The sequence below is a fragment of the Polypterus senegalus genome, chromosome 12 (assembly GCF_016835505.1).
Source record: "Polypterus senegalus isolate Bchr_013 chromosome 12, ASM1683550v1, whole genome shotgun sequence".
NCBI lineage: Eukaryota > Metazoa > Chordata > Cladistia > Polypteriformes > Polypteridae > Polypterus > Polypterus senegalus.
The window spans coordinates 163,717,938-163,743,892 of NC_053165.1; the positions used below are offsets into that span (position 1 = coordinate 163,717,938).

General features: G+C 41.8%; 1 protein-coding gene across 1 annotated transcript; it reads right to left on the reverse strand.

Annotated features, from left to right (window-relative positions):
* Positions 1 to 1,095: 1,095 nt before the first annotated feature.
* Positions 1,096 to 23,031, reverse strand: LOC120540120 (B-cell receptor CD22-like). Its single transcript, XM_039770614.1, has 8 exons — positions 22,919 to 23,031; positions 19,711 to 19,768; positions 15,041 to 15,400; positions 12,474 to 12,698; positions 11,538 to 11,810; positions 9,893 to 9,977; positions 7,313 to 7,358; positions 1,096 to 1,847 (listed from the first exon to the last, which is right to left on the reverse strand). The coding sequence occupies exons 2-8, from the start codon at positions 19,751 to 19,753 to the stop codon at positions 1,752 to 1,754; spliced, it is 1,128 nt and encodes a 375-aa protein (XP_039626548.1). The 5' UTR covers positions 19,754 to 19,768; positions 22,919 to 23,031; the 3' UTR covers positions 1,096 to 1,751.
* Between the last annotated feature and the right edge of the window lie 2,924 nt (positions 23,032 to 25,955).

Genomic DNA, 25,955 nt, shown 5'->3' on the forward strand with positions numbered 1-25,955 from the left:
CATTGTACTAAACCAGATAAATAAATCAAAAAGAGTAAGATAGTAAATTCAGAGAAAAAGCCTAACAGACAACGTAATTGATGCTCTCGCACACACACACAGGGAGAGATGGGTAATAAACTGAGAGAAGGGTAATAAAGTCAGGTAGAGCTAAAAGCCTTCCTGAACAGATGAGTTTGGAGTTGTTTTTTTTAAAGAATTCATGGAGTCAGCTGACCTGATTCATTTCGGGAGGTCATTCCAGAGTCTGGGCACTCGCTATACAGCTGAAGGCCCTGCTGTCACCCATGGAGTGTAGATTAGTGTGGGGCACAACAAGATGGCCTGAATCAGAGTGATGGAGAAGGTCGCTGATGTAGTTTGGTGCCGGTCGTTTAAGGCATTGTAGGTTATTAGTAGGATTTTATATTTGATTCTGTAAGACACAGAGAGCCAGCGAAGATGGAGTAGGATGAGTGTGATGTGCTCGCTGCTGCTGGTTTGAGTCAGGACTCTTGCAGCCGAGTTTTGAATAAGCTGGAGCTGTGATATAAGATTAGAAGGGACACCTGCCAGTAGGGAGTTACAATAATCGATGCAGGATCTGATAAAAGCAGGGACAAGTGAAAAGGAGAGGAAGGAGCAAACACGGGATATGTTACAGAGGTGAAAGTAAGTAAGCAAGTTTCTTAATGTGATTTATGTGGGTGGAATAAGAAAGAGAGGAATCAAAAATGACACCTGTCATGACACACGTCCTGATTTGGAGTCAAGACCATAGTGTGAAGGGCGTAAAGTCTTCAGATAAGCCTCCGGAACAGGACTGCATCTCCACCAGTTAGTCCAAAAGAGTCTCACCTTGACCCAGCCAGGTCCACCAAGACTACCTGAGGCTGTGGCCTAAACAGGCCCAAAAAAGGGGAAAACCGGCTTTTAAAGTTTCAGAATATCTTATGTGCCACTCTAGGGGAATGGAAAACGGTAACACACCTGTGACTAGAAGAGACAGTCCACATAATGAATCTCTTTAAATGAGGATATTTATTAAAATATAAGAACAATATGACAAAATACTCAAAGTGCAAAAAAAAGTGCTGTAAAAGGTAATCTTAGGTGAAATAATCCGAAAATGTAATCCAAAACCAAAATCCAAAAAATAAAGAAAAAAACAAGAACAAAAACCAGAAATTCAAAAGGAAACAAACAATATTTACAATCGACGCCAGCAGAAGTCAGTGCAGCATCCTGAGATCCTGGTGTCTGGTCCTTAAAGAGGCAGGGGAGGTCTCAGAAGTGGTGATGTCAGGGTGGCCCCGCCTCCTAGGGCACCACCCACAGGACACAAGGGATAGACTGACACACCAAACCAACAGAAATTACCAAGAAATATGGAAAATAATAATTTAAAGTTGACAAAAACATCACAAATACAGAAAATAAATACGAACTCGGAATAAACCCAGTGACATAACAATCTAAAGTCACATAAATCAGCCACCGCTGACTTTACATTTGGAGATAGCAAACACAAAACATCATAAAGCCTGCTGATCTAAGCTGAACTAAATGAAGATGGACTGTCTGAACTTTATTTCAAAAGGAAGATTTTTTTGGTAAATTTATCTTTCTTGCCTTGTGAATGCTGGGATTGGCTCCTGCAACCCTAAATTGAAATAAGTGAATCTGTGAATTTGATTTAATGTTCTTTCTTGTTATTTCATTATATTTACATTTTCTAAACAGCATATTTATTCATTACACAGACATTTTCTTCATTGCTTTTTCAGGATTTTTTCATAATCTGAAGGAATCTCAATCCGATCCAGAGTTGCATAGGTGTGATCGTCGCAACTGTCTATGCCTTCAGTCTGTAATGAGAGAAGAGCAAATTGGTAAAAACGTTGAAAAGCAAAAGCACAGCTCATTATTTCTTGTCTATAATTAATAAAATAATAAAGAGAAATTCCACATTGTATCAGACAGGCCGACCAGACTGTCACTTCTTTACATTCTTCAACACTCTTTACTGGTCTTATTGAGCATTGGGGACTGACAGCATGAAGACGTCTGCAAGCAGGACAGCAGGAAATCATCAAAGGGAATGTAATGGGAATAATAATAGAATAATCAAGAACTCCAGCCACCTATTTATTATTCTCTTTTAAGAAGCAGCATAACATAAGAGAAAAAAGATTGACGAGTCAACCTTCTTTCAGAACTGCTTATCCAAGTCAGAGTTGTAGATGAACAGGCCACCAGCATACACTCATGAACTGCATTAAGATAATTCTTAATGGATGGAAGTATAATATAATATAATATAATATAATATAATATAATATAATATAATATAATATAATATAATATAATATAATATAATATATAAACATCTACGCATGGAAGTGTGTGTGTCTCTCTGTCCGGCCTGGAAGTGCGAAGCTACAGCATGAAGCTGAAAGAAATCGAATATGTCGCCAAAGTGAAACCACCGAGAAAAGAGAAACTCGCTTAGCTGCTAACACACAAGAGAGGCGAGCACATCGGCAAAACGAAACCTCCAAAGAGAGAGAAACTCGCTTAGTTGGTGATAGACAACAGAGGGCAAGCACATCGCCCTAAGCGAAACTGCAGAGTTAAGAGAAACTCACATAGCCGGTAATGCACAAGCGAGGCAAGCACATCGGCAAAACAAAACCTTTGAGGAATGAGAACTTCGCTTAGCCGCTAATGCACAAATGATGTGATTAATTGATTGAAGTGCCAGAATCCAAGGTTTCTAGGAGCCCGGGCTTTTTACAGTACAGGTTTACACAGTTAGTATAATATAATATAATAGCAAAATACCCGCGCTTCGCAGCGGAGAAGTAGTGTGTTGAAGAAGCAATGAAAAAGAAAAGGAAACATTTTGAAAATAACGTAACATGATTGTCAATGTAATTGTTTTGTCACTGTTGTGAGTGATGAGTGTTGCTGTCATATATATATATATATATATATATATATATATATATATATATATAAATATATATATATATATATAAATATATATATATATATATATTTACACACACACACATAAACATATATATATACATATATATACATATACACATATATACACATACACATATATACATACATATATATATATCTACATATATACACATACATATACATACACACATACATACATACATACACACACATATACACACACACATATATAAACATATATATACATATACATACATATCTACATATATACACACACAGCTATTTCGTATCAGTGCAATACGCTGCTTGTTAAAACGGATAACTCCCGCTCTTACGTGCAAGTCTGCGTGGATATTATGAACTATCGTATTTGTTCAAGTTCTATTTAAATTTTAAATAGAAGGAATTTTTATTTAGTCGACAGAAATATCTTTGGTAGGAATGGTAAAACAGACAGGAATATTATTCGTGAATAAATCAACTCAAACCTTAAATAACTTAAAAGAACAAACATTCAAATTTCTTTACTCTTATGTAAATTTATATAAAAAATAAACTTAGATTTTAAATATCCCAAAAGATTTTGCTCTCCATAAAAATATATCCTTTCAAAATTATACAAATTCAAATATGAACATGCTGCATAACAAAACCTGGAAATATAAATCAAATGTGTTCCTTTCAGCAATAACAAATCAAATCATTCAGTTGTCTTTGCTCAGATGTCATTTTAGAGCTGGACGCCTGGCATCTTTTTTTGGCCACAGGTTCGTTTCTGTTTGCTGTGAGGTTCTGTGTTGTGGAGATTCTCAGGATGGATTGCAGGTGCTCATCAGTGAGGCGACTCCTGTGTGCTGTTTTGTTAGTCTTTATCACTGAGAAGAGCTTCTCACACAGATATGTGCTACCAAACATGCACAAGGTTCGAGCCGCATGTAGACGGACTTTTTTTGTTCTTCAAAGTCACCGAAGCACTGTGCAAACTCAGTGCGCTCAGTTTATCAGCAAAGTGCGTATTTGGGAACACCGTAGTGACGACTTGGTTTAACATTACTTGGCAACAGGGAAATTTGTACTGGTGCATTTGTGTCTCCCATAAAAGCAGCTTCACTTGAAATCACTTTGTGATTGTGCACGGTAAAAACGTCCGCTGAAGTGTCAGATTCTTATTTAATTCTTCTGCTTTCTGTATCTTCTGCATTGCATTCAGGTCTTTCAGCCTCACTGATGAGCACCTGCAATCCATCCTGAGAATCTCCACAACACAGAACTCCCTGATGTTTTGTCTCATAGTGCCGTCTTAGATTAAATTCTGTAATTACAGCCACATTAGCTCCACAAATGAGACACACGGGTTCAGTAAACATATACTCAGCCTCCCATCGGTTTTTAAAGGCTCTATTTTCAAAATCAACTTTTCTCTTCAGCATCGTGTGAGCTAGCTTCGCAATAACTTGCAGCATCATAAGGTAGACTTGATTAACGCGGTAAGTGTTGGCAAGGCAGCTGAAGCGCTGCATTATGGGATCTGTAGTTTATTGTGTTACCAGCACTTCATATACCCGGGCTTTAATAACAATAATACAGTATATAAAATGATCTCGCGGGCCGGATATAATTACACGCCGGCCGGATGTGGCCCGCCCCTTGAGTTTGACACATATGGACTAAATAGAACTTGAAAAGATATATTTTTCAAATGTGATCGCAATTCAGATAGAGTTGACGCGACTACAGCCTGCATGCCTCAATAAGTCATCCTCCCTCGCTGTTACTTTTTTACCGTTCATCTAATGAATACACTGAGTATGGCTTTACCAAAACAATCATTGATGGCGAATAAAGTATCTATTATTCGAGTATGTAGATCGGGATATATATATACATATATATATACCCGCGTATCGCAGCGGAGAAGTAGTGTGTTAAAAAAGCTAGAAAAAGAAAAGGGAACATTTTAAAAATAACGTAACATGACTGTCAATATACAGTATTTGTTTTGTGAGTGTTACTGAGTGTTGCTGTCATCAAGGATTTGATTCTCATTATTTCTTTCAATCAGGTTCGTATTTGTAGGATGTGTTGTGTTCAAGTTACATTCCGTGTTTGTCAATCGTTGTAAAGATGACAGGTTTCATTCATCGATTCGTTTCTTACTGCATCAATAAACAGCTCGTCTTCCTCTTTATCTGAGACCTGACACACTGCATGCACGGGTTTTTTTTACACTGTCTTCCTTTAGCGGGACATTGACTTTTTCCAACGTGTGTTTTGTTTCCACAGTAGCTGCATTTATGAATATGCTTGTATGTATCAGACGCTTCATATTTTTTGCTGCCTTTTCAATTGTGTAATTCGGTTTTGTTCAGCTCTTTGGAACTGTTGCCTTTTATCTGTGCACTGCGTCAGTTCACGTGAGCCACTCGGTGTACATGCATCGAAGTTTCCCAGCTGTGCTGGTGCCATCTCGTGCTATGTCCATGGCTGTATTTAATGTTAGCTAAGACCTGGCACTTAAAAGTTTCTCTCGCAGTTTCGCTGAGTTTGTGCCAAACACCACGCTGACCATCTCATCTTCCTCTCCATAAGCACAGTCCTTCACCCGTGAATATTTACCCGTGGCAGTTTGCTATTGGATTGCCCTGACGGACGGCCTTATATGGGCAGGCACTAAATTACAAACGCCAGCGGCAGCCTGTCTATGAACTTAATTTAAAGTGTAGGTTTACATCGTGCTTTGTTTCCGAAAGTAGCAGAACTCATGAATATGGTTGTATATGTCACTCGCTCGCTTCTTATTGTTTCGCTGCCTTCTCAATTATATAATGCATGTTTTCTTCAGCGCTTTTTGGAGGTCTTCCTGATTTTCTATGTACTGCGTGATTACGTGGGAGGCGTGATGATGTCACACGAAACTCCGCCCCCACGGCGTTCAAGCTCATCTCCATTACAGTAAATGAAGAAAAACAGCTTCCAGTTATGACCATTACGCGTAGAATTTCGATATAAAACCTGCCCAACTTTTGTAAGGAAGCTGTAAGGAATGAACCTGCCAAATTTCAGCCTTCCACCCACACGGGAAGTTGGAGAATTAGTGATGAGTCAGTGAGTGAGTGAGTGAGGGCTTTGCCTTTTATTAGTATAGATATAATATAATATAATATAATATAATATAATATAATATAATATATAATATAATACAGTGCTGCAGGATGGCACACAGGTTGATATGGCTGACTCTCAGAGCCACCATCTTTGATTTAGTTCTTGTAGTCAGAACTGAAAGACACACAAAGTCAGAGACTTCTAGTTTTGTAAAACCTTCTCTACAGTCTTAGTTTGCTCTCTTGGACCCATCAGCTTGCACTTTGCGTCATCATCTTGGAGATTTCTATGTGGACCTGCCGGTCCTCTTTTTGATGGACTGTGCTTTTCATTCTATGGTTCAGTTCACTTGGGTCTTCCTGCCAACTGCTGATGGCATCCCTTGAGGATAGCTCTCTGACACCATACTGGATTTTACTAATGCCAGTCTTCTGCTATGACCCATCGGCTTGTTCAACTATGCCTGACGAATGCCCACATGTCACAATTTAAACACCTGATTCATGACAAATGGGCCTGCCTGATTACTGCAAACAAAGGAACTGAGGAGTTAGAGCTGAGCTCTCTACCTATCTACTGATAAATGGAGGGTCATGAAGTAACAAGTCCATGCACTTCTGCACCATCCACCTTTGTGGTTTCAAATGCACTTTCTTCATTTTGGGCACATGGTGCTATTCCAGGAGTGTCGGACTCAAGCTAGGAAGTGGCACTGGATCATCACAGTCCACCTCAAGGCAGCAAACACACTTTGTAAACTTTCGATGTGTGAGGGATCAGAAGGCCAAGATAAATGAAGGACAGCTTTTGATATTCTCATGCATTGCCAGGGCATGGGCACAGGAGGATGCTGCGGCAGCAACTACACTGAGGTTTTTATCCCAGCAACCTTGGAAGGACAATATGATTGTGCAGAAGTTATTGTTTGCCTGAAGGGGCCTGAGTGGCCTCAAAAGGTTGCATATTGTAATCTTTTAGTTAGCCAATAAAAGGGGTCATTTGCTTGACTTCTCACTACATTCATGATGGCTAACAGGGTACAACACCCGAGTACTAATCGAATACACTGTCATTGAATTGGGGCTGCTGTGGTTGTGACTTTGTCTGGTTTTTTGGGGTGCTGATGCGCCCCCTTGTGGCATCACAGGGTGGTAAGGAGCCTCGTGTTTGAAGTGCAGTTTGCATTTTCTCTCCATGTTTGTGTGAATCAAAGTCAAATAATATAAACGCATACCATTTTGCTTGCTGTGTTTTGCTGATTTGTCTTCTTGGCTCTTTTTCTGTCAAACAAAAAGAAATGCAGAGAAGGTTTAATAAGCACACCAGCCATTATTATATTAGAGCTGCTTGATCCAAGGATGAGTGTGACTTAGGGGCTCAACTATTAACGGACCCACCAACGTGACCCAGTGAGTGACCCTCAGCCGGTCGGTCCATCTGCTCTTCTCCACTCTAAACATTTAAACAATTGTATTTGTTTAGGGCCTTCAGATGGAGGACAATATTAGAATCAATCAATCAATCAACATTTATTTATATAGCACATATTCATACAAAAAATGTAGCTCAAAGTGCTTTACAAAATTAATAGAAAAATAGAAGACACAATAAAAAATAAACATAAGTCAACATTAATTAACATAGAATAAGTAAAGTCCGATGGCCAGGGTGGACAGAAAAAACAAACAAAAAAAAAAATAGAAGATGTCATGTGGACCTAAGTTTATTGTTTGCACAAAATTTAAGAACAAAAATATGGAAATATTTTTTAAACTTTCTGTGGGTTAACTTGATTCATCCAGTGCTCTGTGAATCTAAAAGACAAAACTGCAAAAATATCCGCGTTGCAAACGTGACACAAAACTCTACAAGTAAAACCTCAGGAGTCATTTTGCTGAACTCTGACATTTTGTGACCGAGTGGAAATTAGTGTGGCGACTTGTGGAGAACGAAGAGGCAAACAAATGTGAGGTCCTGTGTTGGTCTGCTGGAGACGAGCCACAAAAAAAAAAAAAATACAATGGGGGAAAGAAGTGTTTGACCCCTTCCTGAATTTGTAAGTTTGCTCATTTTGATGGTAGTTTCATTTTAAAGAAGAGAGACAGAATATCATCCAAAAATCCAGAAAAAACAAATTACATGAAAGTTATAAATTGATTGGCAGGCCATTGAAAGAAATAGGATTGGAACCCCTACAAACCCAGAATTCTGGCTCACAGATTGGCAGTGTGCCCAGGTGGCACACAGTTTACAATCAATCAATCAATCAATTCCAGATACTCCTGATCTCAACTCACGATGTGTATAAAGCCCACCTGTCCACAGAATCAATGTCTTCCATTCCAACCTTTCTACCCCCATGTAGAAGACCAAAGAGCTGTTGAAGAACATCAAGGGACAAACCTGGAATGGGCTACAAGACCGGCAACAAGAAGCTTGGTGAGAAGGTGAAGGCGAACTGTTGGTGTGATTATTTGAAAATAGAGGAAATATAAAATGACCATCGATAGCCCTTGGTCTGGACCTCCATGCACAATCTTGCCCTATAGGGTGAGAATGATCAAGAGAAAGGTGAGGGATCAGCCCAAAACTACACGGGTGGAGCTTGTTAATGATCTGAGGGCAGTTGAGACCACCACAGTCACCAAGAACACCATTGGTAACATGCTACGCCATAATGAATTGCCATCTTGCAGCGCCCGCAAGATCCCCCTGCTCCAGAGGCCTAGATGTTCACTAGAAAATGAAGACCTTGACCCTGACGTCCTTTGACAGCTCTTTGGTGTTGCCCACGGTGGTGGAGAGGTTGGAAGGGAAGACATTGATTCTGTGGACAGGTGTGCTTTACTCACATCACGAGCTGAGATCAGGAGTATCTGTGATTGATTGTAATCTGTGGGCCACATGGGCACACTGCCAATCTGTAGGAGCCAGGATTCTGGGTTGTCGGAGATCAAATCCTATTTCTCTCAATGGCCTGCCAATCAATTTATAACTTTTATGTCATGTGTTTTTTTCCAGATTTTTGGTTGATATTCTGTCTCTCTAAATTGAAATTACCATCAAAATGAAAGACAGTTCCTTTCTTTGTAAGTGAGCAAACGTACAAATTCAGCAGGGGATCACATAGTTATCTCCCCCCACGGCGTGTGAATGGCGTCCTGCTCAGCGCCCAGTGCTGTGTAGAAACTCACCTTACGTTTCAGAAAGAAGACCTAAAGACCCCTCACAGCCAACAGCAGCACATCAGCCGATGACATCTTGACGTCACTTGAGGTGGGCTCTGCTGCCTACAAAAGCCTCTGAGTCACCACAAGTCCTGCGTTCTTCGTAATTTTGTACAGTGCTATAAAAACGCGTGCATTATGTCCTCTGGTAACGCAGTAGTACCTGGATTTTCATTGTAATGTTGGACTGTGACTCGTTGTTACAAAAACATTTTAAAAAATCAAACTGTGAGAGTCGCCTTCTTGATGAAGTAAATAAACAAACACTGCAGCTTTAAAATCCATTGACTGCTCATCAACTTTATGTCATATATTTTATCTGTTTTTTTTTTTTGCTAGAAATACTCCCACCTTAAGCGCATTTCATTTTCAGTGAAGTCATCTCTTCTGCGTTGTGGGCTTCAATGATCTTATGTGCAGTTTAAACACTGCCCTCTTGTGTTTGCTTAAATGAATGACACGTCTGAGAATGAGTGGAGATCAGTGGAGTCAACGCAGCCAGGCAACCGCGTTTCCAGTGCAAATCTGAATTAGTCGTCCGTTTTATTTTTTAATACCTAATGTAATTTAACCAAGGAGCACCTTACCTTGAGAAGATGAAAAGTGCCAAAGCGAATCCTGCTAGAACAATAATGATCAGTGAGGCATATAAGACGTAATGCAGGGACATGTCTGGAAAAGAGAAAAGAGAAATCCAATGAGACCAGTCATGAAATGGAGTCACAGATGTGACAAAATGGGGGACGAGGCCTCCAAATGAAGCTACACAAGCAGGCCTGGTCCTTCATTGATGAGGTTCATCCTGGTTCACCTCGCACGAGAGAGACAAACCGAACTGAACTCCAGTTTGTGGGCGAAATTCAGCAATGATTCTCTTTGAAATGAAGGAACATTTATTTAAACAAAAAAGGAACAACAAAAGGCACTCAAAAGGGCAAAATGTGAGCAAAATTATATAAATAAATAAATGCACAAATAACTCAAGTGTGGCAATAATAGCAACACAAATGTGAGTATAAATAATAAAATGTGGCATGAAATATTTATTTTTGTTTCTGATTTATTTATGCATTAATTTAATTATTATGATGGTGACACGGCAAGAAAACACAAAGCAAGGCCAGCAATGAAAGCTGTCACTTTCGCTCATCAAAGTTGGGAGGGCGGGCTCTAACGAGTACTGTGGTGTCATTGGTGAATCCTCGCTACAGCAGATGTAAGCCATGAAGGACCACATTTATAGCAGATGCAAACACGTAATGAGGAATTTGGAGTTAATTAAATTCATCGCTTTGCTCAGCGATTCTGGGGAACCTTTTCTTGCACTCGTATCTGACACGCATCGCCAGAACTCTGAGAACGAGCCCCAAGATTCGGAAATAAAGCAGAGTGCACTCGTCCGCGGTTCACCAATAAACACATTGATACAAAGCAACACTATGGCATCAGTGCTGTGCTTCTCCTTGTTATGAAATTCACAATTCGTGTTTAAAATGACTAATAAATAAATTTAAAAAATAAAAGCGCAGCACCAAGATCACGCCCACTAAGCCCCACCCCTTCTGGTTCACATGATATAAGAAGCCCGGCTGCTCATAAGGAGACCCCTTTGGCGAACTGAGTGAACCGCCGGAAGGTGACCCTCATTCCCACAGCAAAGAGACAAGTTACTTGTGTTGTTTATTTGCCCCCATGGGCTGCTTATTGAAGCCAAGGGGCATAATTTGGTTGGACTTTCCCTTATTAAACGGGACGACCCGAATTTCTGTTTTGTGACTGCTTATTTCTGTACCCCGCCACAGTGTGTATCAAAATTTTGACTGCAGAATGACATCCTTATGTAAAAGTCCATTCAATGTCGATATTGCATGTCTGTTTCCGATCTAAAATCTTTATCTAAAACTCACGCCATCTAAATGACCAGACCTGGACGTGACCGATGGTGAAGGTGCTGCTCTGTGAGGAACCCGCTGGGATGTGCCACCGCATCTCTCCTACAGACATGAGGGACTTTTGACAGATCATGAAGGCGTAAGAGTAAAGCACAGATTGTGGGGGTCAGTGGGAATTCAGTTGAGAAAAGAAGAAGTTCATATGCAAGAAATCGAATCAGTTGGATCCTCCCGAAGAAACCAGAGGGGCCCTCCATGGACAGAACTTTGATCTTTCTCTGTCGGCTTTCTGCTGCAAATGCAGACATTTTTCTCTCAATTATATTTCTGGTTCTCTTACCCTCTAGATGCTTAACGTTTACTGTCAGGTTGACCGCTGCAGACCTGGTCATCCCGTGGATGTTGGTGGCTTCACAGTAATAAGACCCAGCATGACTTGTGTTAACACTGCTGATGTGCAGCTGTTCTCCTGATCCTACATGGCTGCTGTTCTCCTTGAGCCAGCTGTAGCTGCTGGGTGGGTTTGCCAAGGCTGTGCAGTTTAAAGTCAATGATGTCCCTTCTTCTATACTCATATTGGCCTGTCCTGCGATGACCACATTCCTGGGGGTGTCTGAAATACAGAAGGACGAGATAACAGGTGAGTGAGAAGGAGAGCTGAAGACTCAGTCTTTTCTACTTTTAATTTGTCATGAATTGTACTTTTATTACATTCCCTTTCATAATGGTTACACAATGGCTGGCACAGTGTCATGACAGCTAGTGATCTGCTAGGCCCCAGCTTGATATCTATATGTCGTGTCTTGTGTGTGGACCTGGTGTGTTCTCCCTGTGCTCCTTCCTCAATCTCAGATGACCCAGGCCTCAGCTGTGACCTTCTAAGCTCTGCACTGTCACTCAGGTTTCATGCCAACTGCCAGGGAAAGCTAAAGCTGCCGAAGAAGACACAAATGGAAGAGCCGACTGCAAATAAAGACAAGTGACTCTGTCTTGAGCTGACATCTTGAGACAATAATATCAGGGTAACTAATTCAGTTGATTCGGTAAAATCGTTAGGAAAGTAGTAGGGAACACTGAACAAATCAATCAAGCTGCATCCCAATTAACACACTTTTTGTATTATGAAGGAAAAAGCCGCTCAGTTTTCCAGCATTTTCTTTTTTCATTTCTACTTCCCCATTTCTCTTTGACTGATCCGTTTTCAACAGCGTCAGAGATTCTCGTAGCCTTTGGCTGCACACCTCACTATGTTAAAAACGCTCGAAATACGACTCACACTCGACATTCAGGAGAAATTCTGGGGAGGCCAAGTCATTGACCCGACACCAGTAACTGGCATCGGAGGCTCTTTCAATTTTCAGCCTCCCTGAGGTTTCTTGTAATTGTTGTCCATTTCTGTACCAAGACATTGGGACACCCGGGAGACTGCAGTTTATTTTACAAGTCAGAGTCACCGACTCATTTTCTTTCACCTTCTCTGCCGTTGCTTCAACTGTTACACCTTTAGGAAAGAAAAAGAACAAAAAAGCCATTCAGTGTCTGCTCTCATGTGGATTTATTTCCATTTATTTGTTAAACATCACACCTTAACTCTCTTTAATGATAGTCTTTAGCGTCCAGTTTCAATGGATAGAAAAGCTAAAAGAAAAACTGAAATCCAAGTGGTGGTAAAATCCATCCACTGTGTGGCACCAAAATGGTCAGCAGACCAACAGAAGTGACCACCATAACATAATAACCTCATCCTGTGGTCGGGGGGATGGCGTTGAGAAGAATCAGCTAAGAAGAAGACCACCATGTCGGGGTCCTTTTACACACTAAAAGTGCAAACCATCCATAGCAGAAGTCCTCTTTGGTGGAACAGACATTTTATTATTATTACTATGAAACAAACAAAATATCATAATTGAATAAAAGTTTTAGGTTTGAATGCACAATAGGAGGTCTGAAAATCAAAAGTCGACCTTATGAGAAGGATTTAGGAGTCGTAGTGGACTCTGTCAACTAACCAACAGTGTTCAGAAGATGTTAAGAAGGCATTAACAGAATGTCAGGTTATATAGCGCCTTGATGTGTGGAGTACAAGTCACAGGAGGCTCTGCTCAAGCTTTATAACACACTGGTGAGGCCTCATCTGGAGTACGGTGGACAGTTTTAGGCCCAGCAGACGTAGCAGCACTAGAAAAAGTCCAGAGAAGAGCAACTAAGCTGACTGAGGGCTACAGGGGATGAGTTATGAGGAAAGATTAAAAGAGCTGAGCCTTTACAGTGATGAAGAGGGGACCTGAGTGAAGAGTTTAAAATTATGGAATTAATTAGTCCAGTAGACCGGGACAGTGACTTTAAAATGAGTTCATCAAGAACATGGGGACACGGTGGGAAACGGGTAAATTTCACACAAACATCAGGAATTTTTTCTTCACACAGAGAACCACAGACACTTGGAATAAGCGACCAAGTGGTGTGGTGGACAGGAGGACACTGGTGATCTTCAAAACTCAACTTGATGTTATTTTGGAAAAATTATGTAGATAGGACTGGTGAGCTTTGTTAGGCTGAACTGCCTGTTCATGTCCAGATTGTTCAAATGTTCTAATGAATAAATAAATCTGTTGAATGAGCCCATTTAATTTGGAGTCTTTGTAGGAACATTGGTGGTAAGGCACGAAGCAAGAGAACAGCAGTCCATCTTAAGACAGACGTCTTGCCAACTTATGCCAGGCTAACTCTGAGTCAGCAGTTAATGTCATGAAGGTTCTTTAGGATTAAAAACATCGTGAGGGGTCTCCCCTAGAATGTCTCGTACACTCAGATATGGGGATGGATATTTGAGGAGTAAAAACTGCAAGACATGGAGTATATTTTTATATTATGTACATTAAAGAACCATCAAAAACAAATCAAATCAAATTAATAATATATCCATCCATCCATTTTCTAACCCGCTGAATCCGAATACAGGGTCACGGGGGTCTGCTGGAGCCAATCCCAGCCAACACAGGGCACAAGGCAGGAACCAATACCGGGCAGGGTGCCAACCCACCACAGGACACACACAAACACACCCACACACCAAGCACACACTAGGGCCAATTTAGAATCGCCAATCCACCTAACCTGCATGTCTTTGGATTGTGGGAGGAAACCGGAGCGCCCGGAGGAAACTCACGCAGACACGGGGAGAACATGCAAACTCCACGCAGGGAGGACCCAGGAAGCGAACCCGAGTCTCCTAACTGCGAAGCAGCAGTGCTACCTCTGCGCCACCGTGCCACCCAATTAATAATATATTGAAAAATTATTATATAAATAAAGTTGAATACATCAGACTCTGCAGCTGCATGAATAAAAAGGTAAAGTACCACTCCTGGTTAACGGAAATAGCCAAAAAGTTGGTAGAAATCTACGTTTTGTAACTAATACTTGTATGCAAAAGTTGGTTGACCTAAGTGAAAGTGTACTCAGGTTATCAAGTTTATATACACACACACACACACCAACACACACTCAGACATAATTCCAAAAATTATATTTTTGGACTCACGGAAGTCTAAAACGTTGAGATTCATCAAGATCTCGAAATGGAATTTTTGGAGGATTCCAATATTTTCCCTGTACTTTGTATACAAGAAAGTCAGGGAGGTTGAAAATGTCGAGATTCATCAAAATCTCGACATCGAATCTTTGGCCGATTACAATACTTCCGCTATACTTTGTATACGAGAAAGTAAAAAACAAACTCCCCACTGGCATTGACTGGGTTGAGGTTCCAGCCATTCATCCTGGTGCTGCTTACCACAACGCCAACCTCAATAAACTCCACACAAGTATTTCCTATCTCACCTGTGACTATCAAGTGGACTCCTGGCACTCCAGTCCAGCTACTTGTTCCCTCAATTCTAAACTTGTAGTAGCCGCTGTCCTCTTGGCTTACATTGCTGATCTTCACAGAGCAAGCAGTGTTTTTGTTCCCCAAGAACTCAACTCGGTTTCTGTATGTGACGGACACGTTCTTATTTTGTGTATGATATACAAGGGTTTCTTCTTTATGATCACTCTGGTCTTTGTCAGGACCATAAAACCACATTTCATTGTGAATAATAACATCTGGTAAAGTTGTGTATGAACAACCAATCTCCACAGTTGATCCCTCCAGGATGCACATCCACTTTGCCTTATAATTGACTCTCCAGCCACTCAAACCTATAAAACACAAACATGTATAAAATGAAAATTATGAAATTTATGGTTCAGTTCACAAGGATAAAACACAAACGAAGACCCTCCTGTTGCTCTTCCCTTCAGTTAATAACACTCACAACAGTAAAAAATTGCAAAAAGGACACTAAATACTCCAAAACGCTCAGCCGACAATCCTGCAGTTGTGACTAATTCTCGCCAGCTCTCATTCCTAAATGTCAGTCATACTGTGTGCTTCACTTCCCTTCTCCATCTCTTCACATTCTTAGCTTTCTTTGTTCTTTGCCATCACATTCTGCCCCACTGACCCCGTCTGAAGTTGGAGGGGCTCTTTATTGGATATCTTTGTACTTTACATCTTTTCTACTCACAAACCAGAACCCCTAAAAATATGGGCCACCACTCCAGTCTGCCAGACATGAGACCCTGACTATACCTTCTACGCCACATTGAAGTGGCACATTAGTTGAAATACCCGATAACATCCAGCATGTTTATCATTCCTGGTCAGATCTTCTCTGCCTCCATGCCTTTGACGCTACAGATGTATTTAATCAGTGCAACAACTGCAGTCTCTGAGGACGGCTCAGTCCCATCCAAAACCTCTGGCACTTTTTTTCTAGTAAGGACATGTCCATTGGGGTTAACAGCAATGCCAGTTAGGTCACAGACAGCAATAGGATGGATCCAGGCCTACTAGACCTGTCACTTTCATGTCAATTTTACATGTCATCATTTATCATTTTCTTCTTATAATTATTATTAAATACTACGCCCCCTGCTCAATTCGCTCGCCAACCCCCATGTTTGGTTTTCCTTTATATACAAATTTAGTTTTACAATATTTTTTTTTTCTTTGAATTGTTTCTGTTTAATTAGTTTCCTTTTATTTTAGAACTTCAGTAAAAACAATATTTGGTATTATTTTTTCTTCAAGATCGCATTGAATTTTGATTCCGTTTTTGGACTTACATCGTGACAAAGCAACATATACAGGTAACTGTCCATGAGTGAATATTGTTTCTTTGTCTCTTATAAATAAACCAACTTTTTTGAATGTTTGTCCCTGTGATTTGTTAATTGTCATAGCAAATGCTATTCTAACTGGGAATTGTAAATGTTTTAATACGAATGGCATATCAAGGTGAAGCCTTCTACTGACCCCATGAACACCATGGCAGACATTGGTCAGGAAATTTATTTGGCTGTTAACTTGATTTCTTGCCATTAAACTCCACTTGACCCACACTACAGCACACTCTTTTAGGCTCTTGGATGATCAGACTTCTTCTCTGACCTCCTCACACCTTCAGACATACAACTGACTGCCGTTCACCTCAATGACCTTTGTCACCAACAGAAGTTGGTTAAATGTAAGCAGCAGGCTCCAAACATTATCTTCCTCCAGGTATGTAGACTTTCTCATTTATGATGGCCTCCCATAATTAAAACCCTTCCAATAGACTTTCCACTAATCAAATTAATGTTCACATACAACACCACTACCTGGCAGGTCCAGTGGCTCACTCGGGGTCAAACATTGAACCTGTCATTTTATGCTTTGTAGTTCCCTCTGGTCCACACTGCTTACCTCAAGAGGAAAAGATCTCTGAAGAGAAGAAAACAAGCAGATGAGACTCAGGCATGGGGACACACACAGAAAACAAGAAGAGGCAGAAACAAGATGGTGACATGAAGGATGAATGATCTGGAGAAGACAACAAAGATCTCCTGTACAGCACTTAGTCTCCAGTAGGTGAAAGTCCTGGGACTTTAGAGCAGGTCAGCCGAAGAAAGGGATGGAAATCAAATAAATGTGAGATGACATATTGAAGATATGTCTTTGTAAAGGTTTTCATCCTGGTGTGTGTCTAGAGTTCTTAAAGGCATCGATAAAGATGACCGAGCAGAATTCACTGATTTAAATGGAATGAATACTTGAGGGGCTGCACGGTGGCGCAGTGGGTAGCGCTGCTGTCTCACAGTTACAAGACCCGGGTTCACTTCCCAGTTCCTCCCTGCGTGGCGTTTGCATGTTCTCCCTGTGTCTGCATGGGTTTCCTCCCACAGTCCAAAGACATGCAGGTTAGGTGCATTGGTGATCCTAAATTGTCCCTAGTGTGTGCTTTGTGTGTGTGTGGGTGGGTGTGCCCTGTGGTGGGCTGGCGCCCTGCCTGGGTTTTTGTTCCTGCCTTGCGCCCTGTGTTGGCTGGGATTGGCTCCAGCAGACCCCCGTGACCCTGTAGTTAGGATATAGCGGGTTGGAAGATGACCGACTGACTGACTGACAGAATACTTGAGGACATCTAGTGGAGAGTAAGAGAAAGTGCATTCAAGATGAAAACTAACAAGCACATCTTTACACAAAGCAGTCTGACTAGAAGGGTTAGGGTTAGGGTTAGGGAAACTAGAAACTATAAGGTTGAAGTGGAGGCTCAAATGACCATTAAAATATGGGATTTTAGTCAACTAGATAGCCTGGAGGACTGAATGGCCTCCCCTCATTTGTAGCACAGAGATGCCCTGTTTGTTTGGGCGGACAACCGAATTCAGTGTTGCAGAGAGCTGAGCCTCCTGCCCAGCACTTCCCTTTCTTGTTTCTAAAATGGCACTGGGGTGTTAGGAGCTGCTTTTGCACTTAATGATCTTGAGACATGTTAGATAAGCAAAGAGCCTCAACAACCTTCCTTTTTAGCAAAACAACACTTTAAAAAGTTAACACAACTGGCTATGCAGGAAGGACGACTGTAAGAGAGGCATGCAGAAGCACTGCTTCATTATGACGGTGGCACACCCAAAAAGGCCATAAAGACACAAGGAAACAAACAAAGTCTTGGATGATTAGACTTCTGTACTGAACTTCCCAAATCTTCAGAGATAAGACCATCATTCATTCAGTTCAATGATGTTTGTCCCCACCAGGAAATGGCAAGTGTAGCCAGAACCCAGCAGGCTCTAAAACATCATCTGTCTCCAGGCAGATAGACTTTTTACATATGGAGACTTCCCATAATTAAAACCCTTCTAATGGACTTTCCACATGTCAGTTTAATATTAACATACATCGACACTAACTGGTAAGTGTAGTGGCTCACACCTGATCACACACGGTTGGATATCGAACCTGTGCTTTTGTACCTTAAAGTTCACATCTTAACCAGTGGGCCACACTACCTACCAAAAAGGAACAGACATTTGAAGATGAGAGAACAAGAAGACAGGAATCCAGCATGGGGATTGTGGAGAAAACAAGATGGAGATATGAAGAGTGAGGAACAATATGGCCTGAAGAAGGACAACTGTACTGTACAGTACTTAATCTCCAGCAGGTGAAGTCACAGAAAATGAAATCAAATAAGTGTGACATCGTAGACTGACGATTTGATTAACAGTAACAGAAGAGCATTATATCGAGAAGATTCATCCTAATGTTCAAAATCGTCACATTCATCGATAAAGCAGACCAAGCAGAATTCTCTGACTTAAATAGAGAATGGTGTACTTGAGGACACCTAGTGGAGACTAAGGGCGAGTGCATTAAAGGTAAAAGACTAAGCAGCACATCATTACACAAAGGGATCTGAGAATCTTGAGCACACTAAAAGGTTGGAGTGGAGAATCCAATGGCCACTAAAATGTTGCTAATTAGCCACCTACATGGGCCGGGTGGACTTCCTTGTCTGTAACGCAATGATGGACTGTTCTGTATGTTGATGACCGAGCTCGGTGTCGCAGAGAGATGGCCCCCTGACCTGCACTTCACCCTTCATGTTTCTGAAATGGTCCTGGGGGTACGAGAAGCTCCTTTGGCACATTAATGAGCTTGAGGCGTGGAACTCACACCAAGACCTAAAACGTCCTGCTTTTGTCAGCATAGCAACACTTTGAAAAAATTAACACAACTGGCTGAACACAGAAGATGGCAGTAAGAGGGCAGGGCAAGTGCGCACCACAAGTGTGAGGAGCTAAACAGAGCATAGAGTTCTCAACTTCACTTCATTACGACTGTGGCCATCTTGAAATGGCCAAAAAGACAAAAGAAGATGAAATTGTGTTGGCCGGAGTGCCACATAGTGGCAGAAATGAGCTGGCAGGATTAAGGAGCTGATTGGACCAACTTAGGGCATCTTCAGGTCAAGCAATTTAACAGAGTCATGCATAAGCAGAGACATACGAAAAAGATTTAAAAAGTGGAAAGTGTGCAGCAACAACATGAGCAGCAGTTAGAAGAAGCTCGACTGAGCCAGGAGAACCTTCAGCAAAAAGCACAAGGCTGGAGTTCTTAAAATAAACTGAAATTATGCTGATCTTACCAACTGTACAGGAAGAGGCAACCAAAAACATCAAGAGGAACATGTTCAGTTGTGGTTCCTGGAATCATAAAATAACACAAGAGTTCTTAGATTCAGTTTAGAGTTTACTCATTCTGTAGCTCAGCAGATTTGAGCGATGAAGTTCTACACGGAGTCTGTGCGTGTCACAGAGGTTAGTTAGTGTGGTGGCCTCACAGACACTGAAACCCACGTTCGAGTAGTTGCTCCATCCTCCCTGTGGTTTTCCCTCAGGTTCTCCCACATTTTTTTCTCAATGCCTCTGTCAGTTTAATGTGCCCACTAATTCTAACCCAGCATTGCTCAAAGTGCTTTAAAATGAGGACCAGTTTGCCAAAGTCAAATATATGGGTGACCATTTATGGCAAACAGTAAATTCTGCATTCAAGTGATCACATTCTCTTTTCTCTACACGCACTTGTAAAATCTTAAAACTGTTAGAACCCGAGTTACAATGAAGACTGAGTTAGTAGGTTGCCTATTTGGAAGCATTATAGAGGAGTATATTCATAAAGTTGATGATTTACATATTGTGGAATACCGGGGGCGTACGGCACCCCAAACCCAGACACAGACAGGCACAGGGACACAAGTCCAAGGCCACATACGTTTTTATTTAAGTGGCGCTTTTCACTCGCTCCCACTACAAAGCACAGTACATCGAGCACACAAGCCATATCGCTCAGTTCCTTCTTTCTTCTCTCTTTCTCTCATTCTCTGCCACCTCCACTCATCTCCCAACAAGTTTTGTTCTCCACCTCCTCCCGACTCCGGCTCTCCAAATGGCGTGAGATGGCTCCTTTAATTCATCACCTGGGAGTTCACCAGGTGGTTCATCAGGTTTGGTGGAAATCCATTTAACGGCTCTGCAGCACCCCCTGGTGGCCCCCGACAGAACCCAAAAGGGCAGTATCAAACACCAAGTCCCGGCATGTTCTGCGGGCATCCGTGGTGCCACAGGTGCCCAGGAGGGCTGCCCTCTAGCGTCCCTGGGGAGGTAGTGCCTCGCAAATGCATCTCTCCCCTGGTCCATTCATCCAGGTGGTGGCTTTGCCGGGTAATGGCCGAGGTCGCCCGTCACAATTTATTCAAAGAGAATCATAAGCATGTATGAAAGTAAACAGAATATCCTAATGCACGTTAGTATAATAAAGGTTAAGTCACCAAAAGGCTTGTGTCTGTGTATTCTTTATTTTTCTTAGCTAGCTGGAAACCACCAATATTTCATGACTCAGGGTCAGGTGGGTAGAGAGAGGGGCTAACAAGCAGGTCCCCCTCTTCTCCAGGTGGTGACCGAGGACTGAGGCCTAGAGATAATGGTGGCAGGAACGAGACGGGACCAAAGAGGGGAGAAGGTCTGCCAGGTTGCCTTGAAGGATAAGATAGGGTGCTGTGTTCATTAGGAAGGGAAATACTGGTGGGACAGCTAGAGGAAAGACCGAGGCCACGGGAATCTGGAGTCAGATAGGAGTGATGAATGAACTGAGTGAGGTAAAAGGTTTGATAAGAATTGTAACGAATGCAAGCTCACTGAACGTGCTAATTGCTCGAATCATCTGGACTGAGACCACGCGTACATCACGTAATGAAGTTTGATTCTGCTGGCACTTCCTGAGGTCTCCGAGTGCCTTCTTTGAGCAGCGTGTTTCTGCCACAACTGCACCTGCCTAACTGACGCTCCCAAATGGCTCCTGCCGTGATGCTCTTGGAAGGTGCAGTAAGAAAGATGACCAAAGCCCAACACAAACAGAACTCGGCTAAACTCATTCTGCTCCACGGTCTCCCCAGTCTTGTTCTCCATTTCAAGCAACCTTTCATACTACTAACTCAAAGGGCTACCATGCTGGCTCCATTTGTTGTTCACCTGGCAGCTTTTCTCTGGAGTGGACAGCCTGCCCTGTCCGAGTTTTGATCTTTTGCTTACCGGGTGCTCGACCCTATCCACCTGGACGGAGAGTCTGCATTACAAGGCTAACATTCGATTCTGGTGGGTTTTATGTTTCAAAGTCCAAGGTTTTAGCCAATTTGCCATAATGAAGACTGAAGAAGGTGTCACGCAAACAAAGACAACTTAATGCATCAGAAGCAGCGTTTGTCAGTCTCCACGCGAATTTAAGGGTTCTGGCTCTTCAGGTGAACATCAAGACAGATTTAAAAAAACAGTCCTGCGTATGAAGAAGAGATGGTAGACAGGAGAGAGCTGGCAAGCTTGAAGGATTGTTAAAAGAGAGAGAAAAGAGAGCCAGCAATCACTACAACCACACAGGACTGAAAGCACAAAGGAGTGGTGCCGATGTTATCATCTGCTAAAACGGTCTTAGAGGTGTTTCACGTGGCCTTATCAGCAAGAAAGATGACCTGGCCAGCCCACAGTCACCAGACCACCTGGCACAGAGAACCTCTGGTCTACCCTGAACAAGAAAGGCATCTAATTGATCTGATCAGGATTGGCTTCTGCTCCCTGTGATCCTGTCATGGATGAAGGGGGTTCAGAGAACACTCAGAATAAATTCAGATATCCCAGGCATATGGAAGAACATGGGCCATGCCAAGTAATGGCCGACTCCTGGAAGAACACCGAGCAGAGCTGACTAGAGGGACAGCAAGAATTAGGAAATGTCACTTGTCAATAGACAAGATCAAAATAGAGGAGCTGATGATGTGACAGCTGCTGAAGAAGAAGATGAAGACAAGGATCCTGACAAGGAATCACCAGAAGGAAAGCAGAGGTGGCAAATAAAGTCTGAAAGCAGAAATCAAGAAGAACAGACCTACAAGACCCACCAGAGACACGGACGTCTGGGCACAACAAACAGGAAACTCTTAGACTGGAATGAGGTCTGTTTTAATGAAAACGAGTGCCAGCAATTATGGATCCACCAGCAATTATGGGATGTCAGTGCAGCTCAAGACAGGCTGACTAACATCAAGTCAATTTACAGTCAATAGAACTATTTAAGACGTGGGAGAAAAGTCAAGAGGGACACAAGGAGGACACCACAGTGCACAATGTCAGCCCAAGTCTGTGGACCTGTGAGTTCGCAACACTAATCACTGTGCCACCATACCCCCAATTTGTAATGTTTTGTATGACTGTTAATAACAGGAATTCATGCAATTATGTCCAATTTGCAGACAGTCTAAAGTTTCATTTTTAGTTCAAGAAATAGAATTTGAAAGTCTGAATTACCTTTTCCTCCAAGTTTAAAGGTTCCGTACGCCAAGTCAGGGCGTCTCTGGGCCACACGTCTCCAGGCGAGTGACACAAATGAGTTAACTTTTCAGAAGGGTGTCTTTTATCGGAGCCAGTTGATTTGTTTTATTGCGCTGCTATTGACTTCCTCTTTCTGACATCGAAAATAAAGAGAAGTTCCACTTTCAGTTATGATATTTACTCAGCAGTTTTACCAGGAATGTCACATTCATCAGAGTGGCCTGCTGCCGCCGAACTTGAAGGACTTGGCTTCAGGCTCCTCTTCTCTGTGTCAGTTTTCAGTGTCATCTTTGTATTCCTCTCACATTGCCTTCTGTTAGTTGAACCTGAGGCCACTGGGATAGACACGGAAAGCTGCAGGAACTGGAAATTCAGAGATGAACTGGGCCAGCATGAGTGTACTGGAGTGCATGGGTGAGCCTTGTGAGGGTCGTTGCTGGCTCCTTCTTCAGTAGGCACCTGCTCCCCGTAGCCCTCAAGTGGAAACGCAGGCCAAGGAAATGGAGGGATGGCTGGAATTTAGCTATCAATTAAACACCAAAAAGGCAGTAAGGACGAGCAGGAAAGTCATTTCTTAAACTCTGAACATTAAACGACTGAATATCATAATCCTGCTAGCCCAGTAGAGCACTTTATGGTCGAGTATGTAATTAAGACGATATGTCTGTACATTTAAAATCCAGCGTCTGTCTGTCACGAGAGAACTACTTAATGGATTTAGAGCAGATAGTTTTTTCTATAAGTTGCTTGACCAGTTGGTTTTTTTCTCTCATCACGCTAAGTATCAAAGTTCGCTTGCGGTATCAATTTATTCGTGTGAATCTAATTAAGAGGCTGCGAGCCGAGGGGAAGCGGGACCTCAGGAGTGGGGAGCCAGTTCTCTGTTCGAGTCGCTCTACCTTATGACACGTGTTGGAGCGAATGTTGCCTCCGCTTAGCTGCCAGCAATGTGTGTTTTAGAGCAGGGGTCGCAAACTCCAGTCCTGGAGGACCACCGTGGTTGCAGGTTTTCATTCGGACCCTTTTTTTAATGAGTGCCCTGTTTCTCTTGCTAATTAACTTCTTGTGAATTCATTTTAATTGACTTGTTCCCCCTGAATTTCTTCATCGTTCCTTTGATTTGCTTCATTTATTTCCTTAAATAGCACCAAAAGAGAAATGAAATGTGAGGTGAGTGAGCCAACAGAAGACCACCTAAGTCAGGGCCTCAAACTCCAACCAATTTCACTCCAACCAGTTGCTTAATGAGGCGCTGATTCTTGTTGCTAATTAAACCCGCTCTTTAATTCTGTGGCTTGTTGCTGCACTCGTGGTGCTTTAGCAGACGTTAAAAAAACTGTTGATTTTCACTTTTCTAAAACCTGAGCAGACCAACATTCCTGAGACCTTCACCTTTCTTTATTTTCAGATATTGTATGATGAACGCCAGTTGTTTTGGCTCATTTTGTATCTCATTATTGTTTGGCTGCTAATTAAGGAAAAAGAAACAATTAAGGGGTCTGAGTCTACAAGAGCAAGTCAAATAAAATGAATAGAAAAGGGGTTAATTAGCAGGAAAAACACGTCACTAATTAAGAAAAGGGTTCAAATGAAAATATGTTGAGTGAGCCTCTACAGCAGGGATCTCAAACTCCAGTCCTCCAGTGGCTGCAGGCATACATTCTCACCCTTTTCTTAATTGGTCACCAGCTTTAGCTGCTAATCTACGTGTTTTGAATTCATTTTAATGGACTTACTTTTTAAGATTTGTTCCTCTGAATTGATTCAATTCTTTCCTAATATGGCACCCAAACAGAAATGAAATGTGAAAAGTGAGTGAGCCGACAGGAGACCACCTAAGTCAGGGCCTCAAACTCCAACCAATTTCACTCCAACCAGCTGCTTAATGAGGCACCAAGTCTTGTCGTTAATTAATCTCATTCTTTAATTCCGTGGCTTGTTGCTGCTCTCATGGTGCCATAGCAGGGGGGTATTTTTCGTACAACAACAACAACAACATTTATTTCTATAGCACATTTTCATACAAACAGTAGCTCAAAGTGCTTTACATATTAAAGAATAGAACAAAACAACAATAGAAGAAAATAAATCAACATGAATTAACATCGATTAAGAGTAAGGTTCAATGGCCAGGGGGGACAGAAAAAACAAAAAAAACTCCAGACGGCTGGAGAAAAAATAAAATCTGTAGGGATTCCAGACCATGAGACCGCCTGACCAGTCCCCTCTGGGCATTCTACCTCACATAAATGAAACAGTCCTGTTTGTATTTAGGGTTCTCACGGAAGGGCTTGATGATGATGATGGTCACGTAGACTTCTTCCTTTTAATCCATCCATCATTGTTGGAGCATCATGAAGCTTTGAGTAGGTGGAGGTGGCGCAGGCCACCACCACAAAGAAACCGGAAAAAGAAACAGAAAAGAGAGTAGGGGTCAGTACGGATTTTAGAGCCACCATGAATAGTTATTTTGAGGAAATTGAACATATAGAGTATCAGGATTAAGTTAAATTAAATTAAATTGAAGTTATAGAAAGGCTGCGTGGATTACTCGTTTAGCCGCATGTAATTGTAAATGATTTGCCATGATCCTGGATGAGCGACCAATTGATATCAGTGAACAAATTATAAGAAGAGAATTTCATATAGAGAGGGTTTTGCATGGTCGGCAATATCCTGTATTGCTCCTGGAGGAAATTCTTTTCGAAAGATACCACTTTAGCCGGTGGGTGAATATTGTACCTCAAAGATTTATTAGCACCTTATATTCGAAGTCAAACTAGATGAAGTCGGGCTCTCACAACCACACAGACAGTATGCACTGCTTTGAGGTGTTTTGCAGGCGGCACTTTTTTTATATACTGTAGGTGATGCGGAAAATCTGTCTAAAAGTGCAGTTTGCCAGGCAATTCGTAAAGTCTGTTTGACTCTGAAATATCTCCTTGGGTTTTCATAGTGTTTCTTGGACAAGCTGTGTGTGCAGACTATAAAAGAGGCGTTTCATGCTATTGCA